General features: G+C 43.0%; 1 protein-coding gene across 4 annotated transcripts in view; it reads right to left on the bottom strand.

The window, feature by feature from the left end:
- Positions 1-15,046, bottom strand: part of LOC119393738 (uncharacterized) — a 90,519-nt gene that overhangs the window by 13,205 nt on the left and 62,268 nt on the right. For all 4 annotated transcript variants that reach the window (XM_037660859.2, XM_049416334.1, XM_037660860.2 and 1 more), the window contains exons 13-18: positions 9,790-9,932; positions 8,349-8,519; positions 7,294-7,470; positions 5,521-5,752; positions 2,637-2,859; positions 1,796-1,983 (exon numbers count right to left, since the gene is read on the bottom strand). In XM_037660859.2, the coding sequence (XP_037516787.1) occupies positions 1,796-1,983; positions 2,637-2,859; positions 5,521-5,752; positions 7,294-7,470; positions 8,349-8,519; positions 9,790-9,932 (1,134 nt within the window). The remainder of the gene's footprint in view (positions 1-1,795; positions 1,984-2,636; positions 2,860-5,520; positions 5,753-7,293; positions 7,471-8,348; positions 8,520-9,789; positions 9,933-15,046) is intronic.

Below are 15,046 nucleotides of genomic sequence, written 5' to 3'. Positions count from 1 at the left end.
CAGCGATGATCTTAAGCTTTTGCTGTGCGGTGAAGGACTGCCGCCGGGCGCTACTCATGGTGACAGAATAGGTCGACTTAGGCTTGGCGAACGGGTCGAGATGTGGAGAACTAGCGATATCAACGAGGTTAAGAGAGCTCACACTTGGCAACAAGACAGCACCGTGGAAGCAACAGAACCGAAATGCATGCCTGCTACCGCGTCAAAAAGTACTACTTAAATTTACTGATAATATCTCATTTGCCTTGCTAAAATAAATACTGCTTTATTTATTATGGAACTCAAACAGTTGCGGGAAGTCGTAGGTAAGATACAGGTATTGTTCACTTTGCAAAAATTCCTTCCTTTTCTTTCTGTTTCTTAGACAGCACCACCTTTTCGGCAAGCCCTTTTCCAAAGTAAACATGGCGTCCGTGACGTAGGGACAAGTGGAGGGTGGTGGAGGATGGGTGGATGGTCACTGTGCGGCCGCAAACGTCCAAAAAAAATATACTTGTAATGTGACAGTGAGGTTTACTCCCCAAACGTTTTTCTAAACGCTTCAACGATGCAAGCAAGCGAAACCGAAATCAGCCGCAAGCTGCCGTACTACTTGCGGAGCAACACGAATTTGCGGAAACCGCCTCCGTAGCCTTCGCTACACTGTAAAGCGGCTTCACGGCACAATACGTATTGCTGTGAAGCAGCACTATAGGAAAACCCCCGCGTATTATCCGCACCCCTACTTTGCCACTGAAATTTTCGGGTTTTTGGTGCGGGTTATACGCGCGAAATTACGGTATATAATATTGACGATGACTTGATGAATTCACGGCGCGCAAAGCAAGACAAGTTGACGGACTTTATTCATGCGAAATAAAGTGCGCTAACTTGCAAAAGAAGTTCTCGCCTTGTTCTTTAGCATATGTGAGCAAATCGTCATGTTCGGCCTTTTTTCGATTTCAGAAAACTGTGTCGAGGCCTGCAATGCTTTAATTAAAGCCTTAAATAAGCATATTTCGTATTTCGAATTATCGATATATCGAACTATTTCGCGATCCCCTTCGAGTTCGATATATCCGGGATCGACTGTAATCTGAAGGGGTCACTTTCAATCGGACGTTGACTGTATTTGTTTTTGGGAAGTTCGAATAGTTCGAATAGTGAGATTCCAGTGCGAATCGAATCGAATAGCAAACGCTATTCGAAAAATATTCGACATTTCGAATATTCGCACACCCCTAACAATTATCTGTATCTACTGGGGCAGCCATCCGATACAAATAATCCTAGTATCTCAGTAAAATGCGCGTAGTGCTATGTACAACTGATAAAGGGATCTAGGTCAATGACACTAAAGCATGCAGATGTTGCATCACTCCGTAAACATAGTTCAAATGTGAAGAGGTCTTTGTTGGCGCGACATCAAACTGTAGATGTGCTGACTGGCTCTCAAATTTAACTATACTGATTTTTCTTTTCAGTTTGAACTGGTTTATTCACAATGTCCTAATATACGCATACCTTTCGTGGCACCTTCTGTGTAAAAAAACAACCCGTCAGTGACTTCACGTTTCAATGAATTTCAATGTAACGAAGTTCCAACATAATGAAGTAATTCGCCAATTTCACTGACTTTTTTTACACTGAGGTTTAGCTGCATACAATTTGTAGACTAGATCTCTCTGCTGTATGAGAGTGTTAAGTTTGTGTGTGTAAATTATCAATGTCATCTGTGCGTGTACTGTGACCCTGTCTGTCAGCTGGAACCGCTGAAAGCATTAATTAATGTGTAACAGAAAGATTTGAAACTTACTGAGAGTATTGCCATCGCTAGACTGGAAGCCGCATGGACAAGTTCCAGGCCTCCTGAGGGCGGGGGGCGCGAGACGAAAGAGCGGCACCCTGCTCTTGACTGCAGAGGAGTGTCGGCAGATCATGTGGTCAGCGAAAGCCTTGGTGCAGTTGGTCGTGTACTTGCACTCCCCGCAGCTCACGGAACGGCTGCACGGCAAGAAGGTGGACGTCAATGCTTGAACAGTATGCACCAATGCAGACATCAAATTGCAAATAAGCTTGTAAGGAGAGAAGCAGGCCCCCGGGAGTTTTCAGCAGCGATGCCACAACCAGCAAGTGGGGGCAATGATTGGAAATGCAAGCACCGGCTTGGTTCAGCTGATGGCCTTGAGTGCTGATACAACTATCTATGCGCAAGCTAGTTTTGTGGCACTGAAATTGTTACAGCACACTGCTACAAATGCTATCAATTATGAAGCACTTTCACGTTTCGATGGCTTCATACAAGGCGTCCACAATTAAAGTGGTCTCTACTGATTATGACACCATCACGTGAAAAGTGTGAAGGGTTGCAAAGAACCAAGAAAAAAAAAAAAGTTAAATCCTGCATCTTACTGTGGTGAAATTGTGAGACTACCAAGCTACGAAAAACAGCAATTAAAACGAGTAAAATAAAACTAAAACATAAAAAAACTGACGCTGTAGTGCACGTTGCAAGCCGATAAACTTGCATCCAAAGCCTGTACTGTCCACAATACTCGTGGTGGCTAAATGATCAATGTAGTGCCAGTCTTCCATCGCTAGTAAGCTCGCACGTGTCAGTGAGAGAGAGAGATAAAAAAAAAAAAAATGCCACCCACTTGAAATGATCCTCGTCTATTGGCTTGCGGCACTCAAGACATGTGCAGTGCAGAGCCTGTGGCTCCAAATGAACGGCGGGCATTGAGAAGCGAGGTCGGCAAGAGGAACTGTTCAGGAGGTTGGTCGGGGAGACGATACTGTTCAGAGCTGTCCTGCGGGGCTTCATATGGGGCTCAGGTACAAGTATGGGACTAGCATCTGTAGTCTTCACCACCTCCACTCCTGTGTGGGAGATAACGGAGGGACTGAGAAAACATGTACAAGAAGTCGGGCAATAAGAAGTGCACTCTGCATGCTCTGTCACTAAAAGCACCATGGATGTATGCTTCTTGTTCGTTTTAACAAGCTGATGATAACAAAATATTTCTTTTGTTTCTTTCTTTTTTGGCCAGGAAGCTGAATGCTGTAGAACCTGGACATGTTGAATCTGAAGGGGACCACAAAATAGATTGATACATTGGTCTTCGATATAAAAGTTATAGACCTCAGTAGGCTTAACTGCAACTGCACAGCATTAGTTCTTTTGGCTGTAAATGTGCTTTGCCACAGCACATAACTATGCTGCAGTGATGCTTACTCGAGCAAAATTCTTCGTTTCAGAGATCCTTGCAGCTCGAGCGATCTATATTTGAGACATGCACAAAGCAGAAGTGAGGGAGGGTGACTGACAAAATTTTGCGAGCAATTGCTAACAATGATAAAAATCTGAAAGGTCACACAAGATGTGAAATAGGCAGGTGAGCTCTCTCTATTTACCGCACATGTACAAATTTAGCAAGAGTTACGTCGAAGTAATCAATTACTTTTCAGTAATTTCTGAGTTAATTTCAAGAGGCAGTAGCTGGTAGCTACTCTTGATTACATTTTTGAAGGAAGTAATCATGACTGAAATCGGTTACCCTTTCTCCTGTAACATGTACAGTGCTTGCGAATTGAAACACCACATCAAAGCTCTTAGTATCACGACTGGTATGCGCAATTGCTTGAGATAACCGTGTGATGTCGCTACGAATCTGGCCGCTAAAGGTGACGTTTAAGTGTTCGAGAGGAAATCATGCCAACATGACGTGAACTGAAGACGATGGAAATGAAAGTAAGTGCATTACTCAGCCCTGTTCAATCCGTGACCACTGTACAAGTCTGGTGAATGAATGAATGAATAAACTTTATTAAAAGTCAGGGCGAGGCGGGGGAAGAGGGGATTAACCCCTGTCCCGTCCCACCCTCTGTCGATGATGATGGCGTCAGGTGACGGATTGAAGCCCTTGGACCCGGGCGGCATCTTCGGCTTGCCGGTGACAACATTTTTAACAATTTGAGAGCTGAATTTTTTCATGAAATCCAGTCCAAAAATGTGTAATTTTTTCATTGCTGAAATAAATTCTTCAGACAATTCTATTTAGGAAAAAATTGTCTAAAATTTTTCTCGTGACCATAAAGTGACAAAAAAATCATTTTTGTTATTACATACACATGGTTTATTCGTAGTAAAATCAAGCAAAATCATGAAAAAGAAAGCTTAACAGTTTTTTATAAATAAAAATTTTGCATTGTATTGAACATAGCTCACAGACATACAAAAATAAGCGCACCAGAGTACTTTTCCGGTTAAAAATGTTCGTGTTCTAACACTAAAAACTTTTGAGCGTGTGATAGTCATTGAAGCATGGCTCGCCGCGCATGCTTTTCAGATGTCGCTCCGTGATTGTCATTGGAGTCTAAACTCGTCAAAAAGTCCTCGTCTGACAAGCTGAAATCCAACTAATCAGATTCTGTTTCGGCACTTGGGGAATAGTCCAGATCGGAAGAATCGCTGCTTGACTCACCGGCAGCAGAGCAACCGGCGTGCGTTTCCATAGCGTAAGCGAACTGCGTCAGTGAGCGCACGGAAGAAAACTATGGTTGTGCGCCCGTCCGGAAAGCAAAACGAGTGAAAAATCTACAGTAATCCTTCGCCTTATTGCCAACAGGACGTAGTTAGTTTTTCCGAGACCCCAAAACAGGCAACGCAATCACGGCGGCGTCGTTTGTGTAATTTAACGCCGCACGAAAACAGATGTAATCGCACCCCGGGGAGCAATAAACGAGAGAGTAACAAGCGGTCACCCTTTGAGAGATTAGAAACCAAACAGCCATCAGCTTTGTGGGCGCAAGAAGTGAAAACCACCCGAAGGACGAAATCGAAACCAGCCGCACCGCGTGCGTGCGTTCCGATGTGCAACTGAACGCCGTCGCGCCGCTTTGGAAAGCAAAAAAAAAAAAAAAGACGGAGAGACATCGGTGCATTAAAAAAAAATCCACGTATTCCCGAAGCGTGGCAGCACATTCCAAGCAAGAGAAATGATCGAAGAAGGCATGCGTTTGAAACCAACCACACTGCGGGCGCGCTCGGGTGCGCAAGCGATAGCCGGCGCGCCGTTTTGCGAAGCATAAAAAAAGCAACAACGGAGAGACATCAGCGCATGAAAAAAATTCCACGTATTCTCAAAGCGTGGCAGCACATGCAAAGCAAGAGAAATGATCGAAAAAGGCGCGCACTTTAAACCAGCTGCACCGCGAACGCGCTCGGATGGGCAAGCGATAGCCGGCGCGCCCTTTTGAGAAGCAAAATAAAAATACAATGCAGAGACATTGGCGCATGAAAAAAATTCCACATATTCCCGAAGTGTGGAAGCACAGGCCAAGCGAAAGAAATGATCGAAAAAGGCACGCGTTTTAAAAATAAACGCTATGCCGTACATGTACGACAAAAACCCTTTGGTACCAGGAAGCTTCTGCCGTACATGTACGGCGAAAACCCTCATGGGGTTAATTACGAAGCTATATGGGACATCACTGAGAGTAGATGCACTGCCGCAGTGCACTTGCGAGCGGTGTGCTCACCTGCTTCGTGGAGCATGGACACATGCTCCTTCTCGCGGTGCGCCTTCATGTCCAGGTGGCTGAGAAAGACCAGACAGCAGATGGGACAACGGCGTGCGGAGGTACGCGCCAGGTGCTTGAACAGGTGACAGTAAAAGTTCTGCACACCTATGCTGGCACAGTTGTTCGAGAACTTCACTATGTACACGCGAAGGCAGAAACGGCACAGGAGTGCATTGGTTCCTAGGTGATCCTGCAAAGAACAGAAGAGCTAACATTCAGCACACACCGCGAGACTGGCACAAGGCTTAAAGGGACACTAAAGTGAAACAATGAATCGATTTAGATTGATACACTGTACTCTGAGAACTCTAATGTCATTAATTTCACCATCATAGGTTTATTAATAGAGGAGAAAATCAAGGTCAAAGTTTCATTCTTGAATTTCGTGCCAAAATCTCCGTGCATGACATCACATTACAAATCGTATTTTTTCTATTTTTGCAGACATTAGTGCAGCAAAATTTCCTGTAACTTGGTATGCTAGGTCTATGTCCCTCTCAGGGGATAATTTACTTCATTTTTACTGATCAGGAACTATGTTGGACCTTGTAGACGCCGTCAAAATCTATGGCGTCACAGTGTTTGATGTGGGAATTTCAAGGTGGCGTCGCCACCTGCATTTTCTTTTTGCACGTTTTCTCACTCACCAAGTGCCTTCTCGTAGCAAGCACGGTGATTTTGGAATTGTGAGTAATTTACCAAAAAGAGAAAAATCGTTTGTCCCTTTAAAAGATATGAGCGAGGGTTGGATTATCTACACGGTCTTGGCAAAAACACTACCAATATAAAAAGGGCCACTAAAGAGAACTGAAGGTTTAATAAGGCCATTGCCACTGCATTCAATGACACACCAAACTTAAAACTCAAATAGGTATAACCAATGAATTTGCAGGGAGCTGGCGTAGGATATTCAAGGCAGTGTTCCCACTCATAGCATTTAGTTTTAGCATAGTTTCTGGCTCACAGATCTGAACAGCTAAATTGTATGCAAATCACAAGGCTTTGCAGGTGGGCTAGTTCATTAACCAACTAGCCCATGTTAGTGCGCCATCAGTAGCAGTTTTTGACAAAGGAATTACTTACCTTGAGCCTCATTTGTGATCACGTAGCTTGTTGCCACTTGTTTAGAAACCTTTTTTGTTAGAGTTTCGTTTTTCAGTTTTCTTGGTTTTTGAGTGTTTGGTTTCTGCTGTTTCAATAAATTTTGTACTGGCTGCCAAGTCTTGGTTCTGTTTCGGCGTTTGTTTGCTCTTGACTGCCATTTCATGAAATCTGCTTTTCACTGCATCATGTAAGCTGTTAATCTCTACCGAAATTGATAGTTATGCTGGCCGGCCAAGTCACTTGATAGCATTTGTGCCCCCTTTTTCTTTCATTTTTCATTGTTCGCCTGCCTATTTATGCTCTGCCTTTTCAATAAAAAACCAGTTGACAGTCAGCACTGTGTCCTGTGTGTTCACTGTCCTGTTTTTTGCACTGTTCTGCCACAATGTCTGCAACTAGTCTTCTGAAGACAAAAATAACTTGAATGGTATTCCATAAGTGTAACCTGCCAGTAACCTAAATATTTGCCTTCATGATACTTAAAGGTGAAAGCTTTCAAAATGACTAACAGACACTGCTGTTCCATATTTTATAACAAATGCACACCCTAGAAGCTGTTCTCACAACAGCGGCAAACATGCGGTAAGACGTAACGAAACTAGGAGAGGGTAATCGTGCCATACTGACCTCATGAAAATGGCTCACGACATCATTGTGGAATGATGAGCGAAAGCCACACAGCTGACATGAGTAGGGCATTTCTGATGGGTTGTGGTAGAGCTTCATGTGATCAATGAGACTAGACACCAAATCAAACTCTTGGCTACAAATTTTACACACTATGCCATCCGGCTTTAAGTGAGCCTGCAAGAGATAAGAATAGGGTACAGTATAATAAATTATTGCTGTGGCGTCCCTTAGTTCCAAAACAGCACACAGTTTCATGGCTATGTCTGAAAGAAGAGCTAACACTTTCTCGTCAAAATTATTTAATGAAGTGGACGTTTCATGTTCATGGATATTCATGACATTAAAAAGTTAAACGGTCCCTTATGCATTTGCCTAAGACGACTTGAAGGTGAAGGCCATCTTCTTGTTCTTTTTATCCTCAGTCAATTGTATTGATCAGTTCATTGTACTGTGCCTAGCACATAGTACAGAATGAATGACATGCTTGTGCACTTGGTACACTGTTTACCATGCATGGAAGTTGTGCGACTTCTGGATGCAGCGTTTCAGGCTTGAGAGCATAGGCGTGCGCACAGGGGGGCGGGGGGGGGGGGCGTGAAATCTGCCCCATACATTGGCCCTTCTAGTCACCTAAGAGGGGGGGGGGGGGCGCTGCAATGAGCCTTTGCCCACCCTAATGGGGAACCCTGCGCACGCCTATGCTTGAAAGTACAGGCTATTTCCATGATCGTGCTTTTAACAAACCTGGTATACTTCAGTAGACACCCCACTCTTGGTATTAGGAAGTAGCAGAGCACAACAAAACCAATGTGACTGCTTATGTTTGACTCAGTAAGTTATTATAGATTATCTAAGATGTTAAGCTTACCACACTGAATTTCTGATAAAACGGTTTTCCACAATCCATTGCAATTGATTTGCATAGAGAGAAAAGTTTCTAAAATCCATTCGTGCTCCCGTTAAAGTGAGCCTTCAGCACTTAACATGTGTGCTGCTCGATTAAATGTCAGAGACGACAGTCTGAGCACAAATGTACGGCTGCAAGTACTCACCGCTTCTGTATGGCACTGCATGCTGTAAGGGGTTTCGAATTCTTTGAAGCAGTATTTACAAATGGTGAGATCAGTGAGATCAGGGTTCCGCTGGCGGCTCCCTTCAATGTGATTGGTGATGTGCTGTACAGTCTTGATGTTATTGGTGATTAACTTCTTGCAGATCGGGCACTGCCAAGAGGTTAGAAGCAAAACAAGTTGGGACTGAGGTACAATATGCAAGAAATTGAAAAACGGGCTGGCAATCAGGCATAAGAAGCAAAGCTTGGGATAACAAATGGTAGGTTCACGCAAATATCACTTTTTTTTTTTGTTCAAAGCAAAGTTGAATAATAGCAAGATTTGAATATTACTAGCAGAGGGCAAGCTATAAGCAGCAAAAAACCTTATGTCTTAAAATTTGCCATACTTAGCCCACATAAGCTGATAAAATACACTCATATAAACCTAAAAAAAATCAAAGCGCAGGTAAGCACACTTTAACCTTTTAGTGTGGCTTCATGGCAGTGCGAATTTTTTTAAATTTTCCTTGAATATGCGGTTTTATGGCATAGTGGTCCCTTACTGCAGTGAAACCACCTTTTCAGTCGGGTTACATACGGTAAAACAAGTCTATTCGTTTGTTTCGAATACACTGAAATTTTGGAAATTTTAAATTCATGTCAAAGAAAATTTGAATACCAAAATATTTGTTCAAATATTTGAAGTGCTTGAATTTTTGTGCTTCACGTACACGTATTCACATACCAGTGGTTTGTAAAAGTGCAACATGACCACCACCTTTGATTTCTGTGATGATGCTTAAAGCCCAAAGCCATACTGCACTTGGAATGCATTTTGTACTTGTTAAATAAAATATAACACAATTACTAGAGTGTTTGAGCAACTGAAGCCTCATAACTGATAACAGAGCTAGCAGCTACATGTTAAAGCAGAAAAATCAAGGCACAGTTCTTTTCTGCTGCGAGCATTCTTGCAAGGGCTAATCTAAAAGTCACCTCATGATGGTAAATATCAAATCCAACAACCCAGCGAAGACCTGAAGCTTCATATGTCAATTTACAGCAGACTGCCCTCAAGACACACTTGTCCTCTCATTGAATCTTCTGGTACCATAGGAACAGTTCTAGAACCATTGCCTCTGTTCAGTCCCCCAGCAACAGAGTTCACATCTGCTGAGCTGAACTTCTGGTTCAACAAACAAATTTTCGAGGCCCTTTCAAGTTCATCTCAAAGGGAGTCTACCGTATTATGATGATCGGGCTCAAATGTTGGAAAAGAGTGCCTCAAATATGCCTGTACTGCCCCTCTATAGCACTAATATCTCTAGAAGGAAGTGAGATTCCCTTTTGCATGCACAAACCACGACACTTGTGTCCAATTCTCTACTCATGCCTGGCACAGTGCTGTCATTTGGCTAATGGCAATGAGCTTTACAAACCTTGAAACAAAAGTCGCCTCTTGTTTCTACAAGCTGGTTCTCAGCGGGGCAGGGCTTCTTTCTCGCATAATAGTACTCATCCAAAATGACACAGTTCTGTGCACCAGTCTTCTCGCCCCTGTAGGCAGTCTCCACCCCAGGTTCTGCGCAGTACAAATGACAATAACTTCAGCACACAGCGCGTTCCGCCCTGTTAGCCTGCTTGCTCAGATGTTTGCAAGCCACCTCAGCTGACAGCTTTAGCAACAACCATTAAGGCGCTACAACTTGCCAAAGCAAGACTGTTAGCTATAATCATATTTCATCTGTACCTGTGCTTCAATTTACGGCAGCATGTGGCATACTTCCCCCCAGTATATGGCACACAGGAAGTTTTTATAGCAAGCAGTTGCATCGGTTTGTGATTTGGGCGGAAATGCCACAAATGTAAAGAACAGGTCTATGATGTCCCTCACACGACGCTGCGAGGAAACAAGAGATTATGTGCAGCCCTTTATACTAAGGTCACTTGAACTCTTTGCTGCAACAAACTGCCACATATAAACTTTCTGTATATGCTTGGAACGCTAGCGAGATATCGAGAACCTTCTCGAATCAGTTGATGACATGCTGGTAGCAGTGTGCGAGAATAGGCAACGATCTTTGTGACAGCATGGTGCACTATTCATAAGCTCATAAGCTTCACGGTAACAAGCTTTGCATTATCATGAAGCTCTCTGACAAAACACGATTGAACTTCCCAGCAATACTAGGTGCATTGCTATAAAGCTCTACCATGCTTTTACAAAAGGCCAGCTGCGACAGTTGCGTTGAATGAGTGCAGATGCCGACTTAGCCAAATCAAGTTGCTGCTACTGTGTTTATCTTCCTTCGTACACGTCAAAGGAAAGAAGATCATAGAGCGAAAGTGTAGATCACTAATCTGATAGCTGCTTTTGCAAGGTTCACTACATACAGCTTTGAAACACTCCATTTGATTATTTCTGAAATAAAAGTTAATGAACTCATGTTCAATTTATATTAAAAAACACTATGTTGATTCTTACTTTTCTGGCGACTATATTTTATTCGCCTCAAAGCTCAGCGGTTCGATTTGGCAACCATTCACACTACAGTCAATGCTTTGTTTGTTTTTCGTTCAATGATTTCGATAGACATACTTCCTGTTTGCCCTCAACAGTGACATGCTGCTGTGGACTATGCATGAAGCGTCGACAATGGTTGTTGGGTATGTGCCATCACATTGCATAGATGAGCACTAAGAGCAAACGAAAATTTGGACTCCTGTTCAGTTCACCAGAAGTTCAGCTCATCAGAAGTACCTAAAACATTAGGATCAGTAAGAACAAGCAAACATCACTTGTCCATGCATGAGATCATACTACAAAGAAGGAGTTTGAAAACAAACTGGTGAACAAAAAAAGAACCCCTGAAGAGAAAAATTGTTTTCATGAATGCTGGATGTGACTGCATTCTTTCTTTTTTCGTTAAACCAGATGAACTAGTCAACCTCTACTGCCTTACCCTCATGAGACACACTGCAGAGGCTCATAATAGAGCCAAATTGAGACTATTAAAATAAGCACAAGTCAATGTCGTGCCAATTTCAGAGTATACTGAGAAATTTGACTGGTCTGCTATGTTCTGAATAAACCTTGAAAGTCACTCCATTCGGATGGCATTTAGGTAATTTAAACATTCTGGTTCCTGAAGTGAAGAGCAACATGCACACAAAATGGTGTTGAAAGATCATTCTAAAGGCACAAGTAGTACTTGAAGCATGCTTGATATTCAGATTTCTGCACATGTTAACAGGAGTCATTGGGAGTTATTTTTGTAAGGCTTGTTCAGAAATAAAGTTACTTATATTGCAACTATACTGAATCAGTATAAAGCTGCTCGCGATTCGGTATAAAACTGCTCGAATCAGTATAAAACTGCTCGATTTGAACTCCCCCTGGGGGTGGAGGGGAGGGGGGTAGTTGAAATCCCCCCCCCCCCCAGAAAATTTTCAAATCTGCATGTGTATGTATAAACGCACACATACAAATGCCCGCACAAACATACATAAAGTAAGGCTGAACCCCCCACCCCCCGAAAAACGTTTCTGGCTACGCTACTGTTCGCATAAGTCATATTTTATTCAATTTTGAATTATTTGTACAAGAACTTCAAATCCTTAGAAGCTTAAAACAATGTAATTTAAGTGAATGGACTGTCTCCTGTTCGAGTTAATTAAAAGAAGTGTTCAACAACAGTTCGTCGAATCTGACACTTTTCAGCCCAGCCAAATTAGAAAATGCGCCTAGCTGACCGACATTAATTTAATGCAAGCCAATTATATTTGTTTAGCATATACTGTGCTCTCAGAGCCCATGCATGTACAGAGCTTTAATTGGCTAGTGGCAGTGGCAATGATAATAGCTAAAATGAGGCCACACTTATGGTGATGCAAGCAGCAAAGAAAATTACAGCGAGTACTCTTTCAAACAAGCTTTGTTTGCTATACTTAATTTCCTTATAAGCTCAACAGCCTAGAGCAAATAGTCTACAATAAAAAAAATATCACTTTTTGACCAAGCAAGCTACTGCTCCTACATGTTTCTTTCTAAAGGGGAGTCTAGCAATGTAGAGGGTTGTGTGCTGTCTGATGCTATCACGATGAAGCTAGTAAATAAAGAATGAAGTGTTCGTGTTAGAACCTATACTTCAGCTTCTTATGCAACTTGTGCCTGTAATCGTACACCCAGCAGCAAAAGTATACGGGATGTAGCCTCCACTGCAGATGAGAATTTCTGCTCCGTTAGTGTATGACGCTTCTAATCTAGTGGGTAACTGTATAGGTTGCAAGAACTACTACAAGCCGGAGCATTTAATTCGAGCCTGAACCCACAGACAAAGCAGGAATGCAGTTTTATAGAAAATTTTGTGTCCCGCAAACTTTTGCTAGAGAATGTACATGCTACCAGAGTCCCTTCAATGCTTTTCTGGTCATGAAACTCTGCCCGCAGTTTCACACAGGAAGAGAAGCTGTTGCTAGGGTCACCGCTGTCAATGCGAGGGCTTCCGTGTGCGCGCGCTGCGCTCGCCTAATGATGTGCCGGTTCGAGGCAATGGTTTACCCCTGCACCAAACTGCAATAATGCAACTACCACTCGTACTTCACCTGAAATACAATGTGGTTGTTGCATACGCATGTAGCAATATATTAGCTGTATATATATGTTGTTCCAGCGCGGTTCCTTACCTCAGGCAGTGAATCACGAGAGTATTTTATTCAGGCACAGGATATTAGACTTGTGACACTGCACAAGCCTCGCAAACTCACCAACTCGCAAACTGAAGTCTCAGCGAGAGTTGAGCCAGCGGTGATCGCGCTATTTACGATCAGGCCGTCTACGTTTTGGGAGTTAGACATGGCCGCGTTACAAAAAAGGGAAAGCTCTGCATTCCTGTGTCTACAGTTCATAAACGCTACCTTCCCTCCGCTGCAGCCTACATCAAAGAGCTTCGGCAGCACTTTAAATCAGAATGACGAAGCTTTTGCAAGGTAACGCGTGAATACATGCTGATCTCTAGGGTCTAACCTAGCCTTAACTCCGAGTTTGTAACCATGTTCTGTTCATTTCCCACGTGTAACTTGGACAACTCCATGTTACATGAACATCGCACGTGCGAAAGTGTGTCGCACTTTACATTGTGCAGCGTCACAAGGGCACTCGGGTATTTCCAATCTTCGCGCTGATGGCACCATCATAAATTACAACGGTCGTTACTTTGACTGCTTAGATGGACAACGTTTGCACCGCGTGATGTAACGAATTTCTTAATGAAGACTGCCCAGGGGAGACTTGATTAACTGAAATGAAGGCACATTCCACTAATCTAGAGAAAATAAGCACGTGTTCACAAACAGAGCTCTGCTGCGCTTTCGATTAATTCAGAATGTGAAAAACGTAACAAGGGGCAAAATACCCAAAAACATGCCAAGCTGAGGAAACACTAACAGCCATTGCGTCCATAAATCACTGTAATTGCTTATTTCAATGCATATCTCTGAGGTCATCACGATGTTGAGGCACTAAGCTACAGTAAACAAAGCAAGAATGCTGCGACTGAAAGAGGAAGAGAGAAAAACTTTTACTGGAAAATTATTTCAGAAAACAGAAAGCTAGGAGTGACATTTTCCTAGCATGGGAAAACTCTCTGCAAGGCCAATAAATGAAGGGAGCAAGCTATTGCAGCAAAAAAAAAACTCTGAAGTACAATATAAAAATTTTTAAAATTAGCTTAGTTGACATTCAGTCAATGAAAATAGAAAGAAAAGGCTTTTTTTAACAACGGCGAACTAGGGAACATTGCAAAGCTCTTGATAAGCTGGAAAAAACCTAAAACCTAGCAAACTGAAAAAAAAAAAAAAGAACAGGGCCGGCCTGCTACAATGCCTTCTCGTGTTGCAAAGACACATTTCCTCCATTCACTATGAAGTCGTCCGTTCGCACAACGTCGGTGGCGTCAAAATGTGTCTTGTACACTATAACAGGTTCAGAATCGAAGGTAAATCCAACAGCTTCCTGTCGCGGTATTGCATGTTTCCATTCATCCCTCTCATTGTCGTCCCTCGGCAAACTAAACAACTGCACCTTTTCGCTTGTCCCTCTGTAGCCAGAATGACAGTCTTGTGCATCGCTCATGTACCCCATCCGTGTCCTCGCACACAATTCACACAGCCGTCAGTCGCACAAAATTAGAAAAACGAGGACAACTGAACGCCGATGTCACCAGATTCCTTGGGCCCCCAGTTCTCCCAGTTCTCCCTACGCAGCAAACCTCTCCTCAATGCCCCCCGTGCACTCCTAGCGCCGCCGTGCAGCAGTTGTGGCGACATAGCAAGCTCTCTCCATAGCGTTACGGAAGAGTTTCGTGACCAGAAAAGCATTGAAAGACTCTGATGCTACGTGTGGAGCTGAAGTTGAGCCATGCACATTTTTGCAGCAGGCTTTATTTAAGGGGGGAGGTGGGGATCGAAGCTGAAATTCTTTATTTTTTGTAGTAGAACAATGAAATTTGGCATGCTTATTGGGAAGTGCACTGAATGACTATTTACAAAGTTTCATTAAGATATCTCCAGCAGTTTTGACATTATAAATCTTTACTTGCATCATTCTTGTACCAAACTTGCAGAAAGCCTGCCGTGACAACAAAACATGGTGAAAGCCCAAAGTTGCCCTTATATGTTAGCCATAGGAATGGTTCA

The sequence above is a fragment of the Rhipicephalus sanguineus genome, chromosome 5 (assembly GCF_013339695.2).
Source record: "Rhipicephalus sanguineus isolate Rsan-2018 chromosome 5, BIME_Rsan_1.4, whole genome shotgun sequence".
Lineage (NCBI taxonomy): Eukaryota > Metazoa > Arthropoda > Arachnida > Ixodida > Ixodidae > Rhipicephalus > Rhipicephalus sanguineus.
This window is presented reverse-complemented; position numbering and strand designations above follow the sequence as displayed.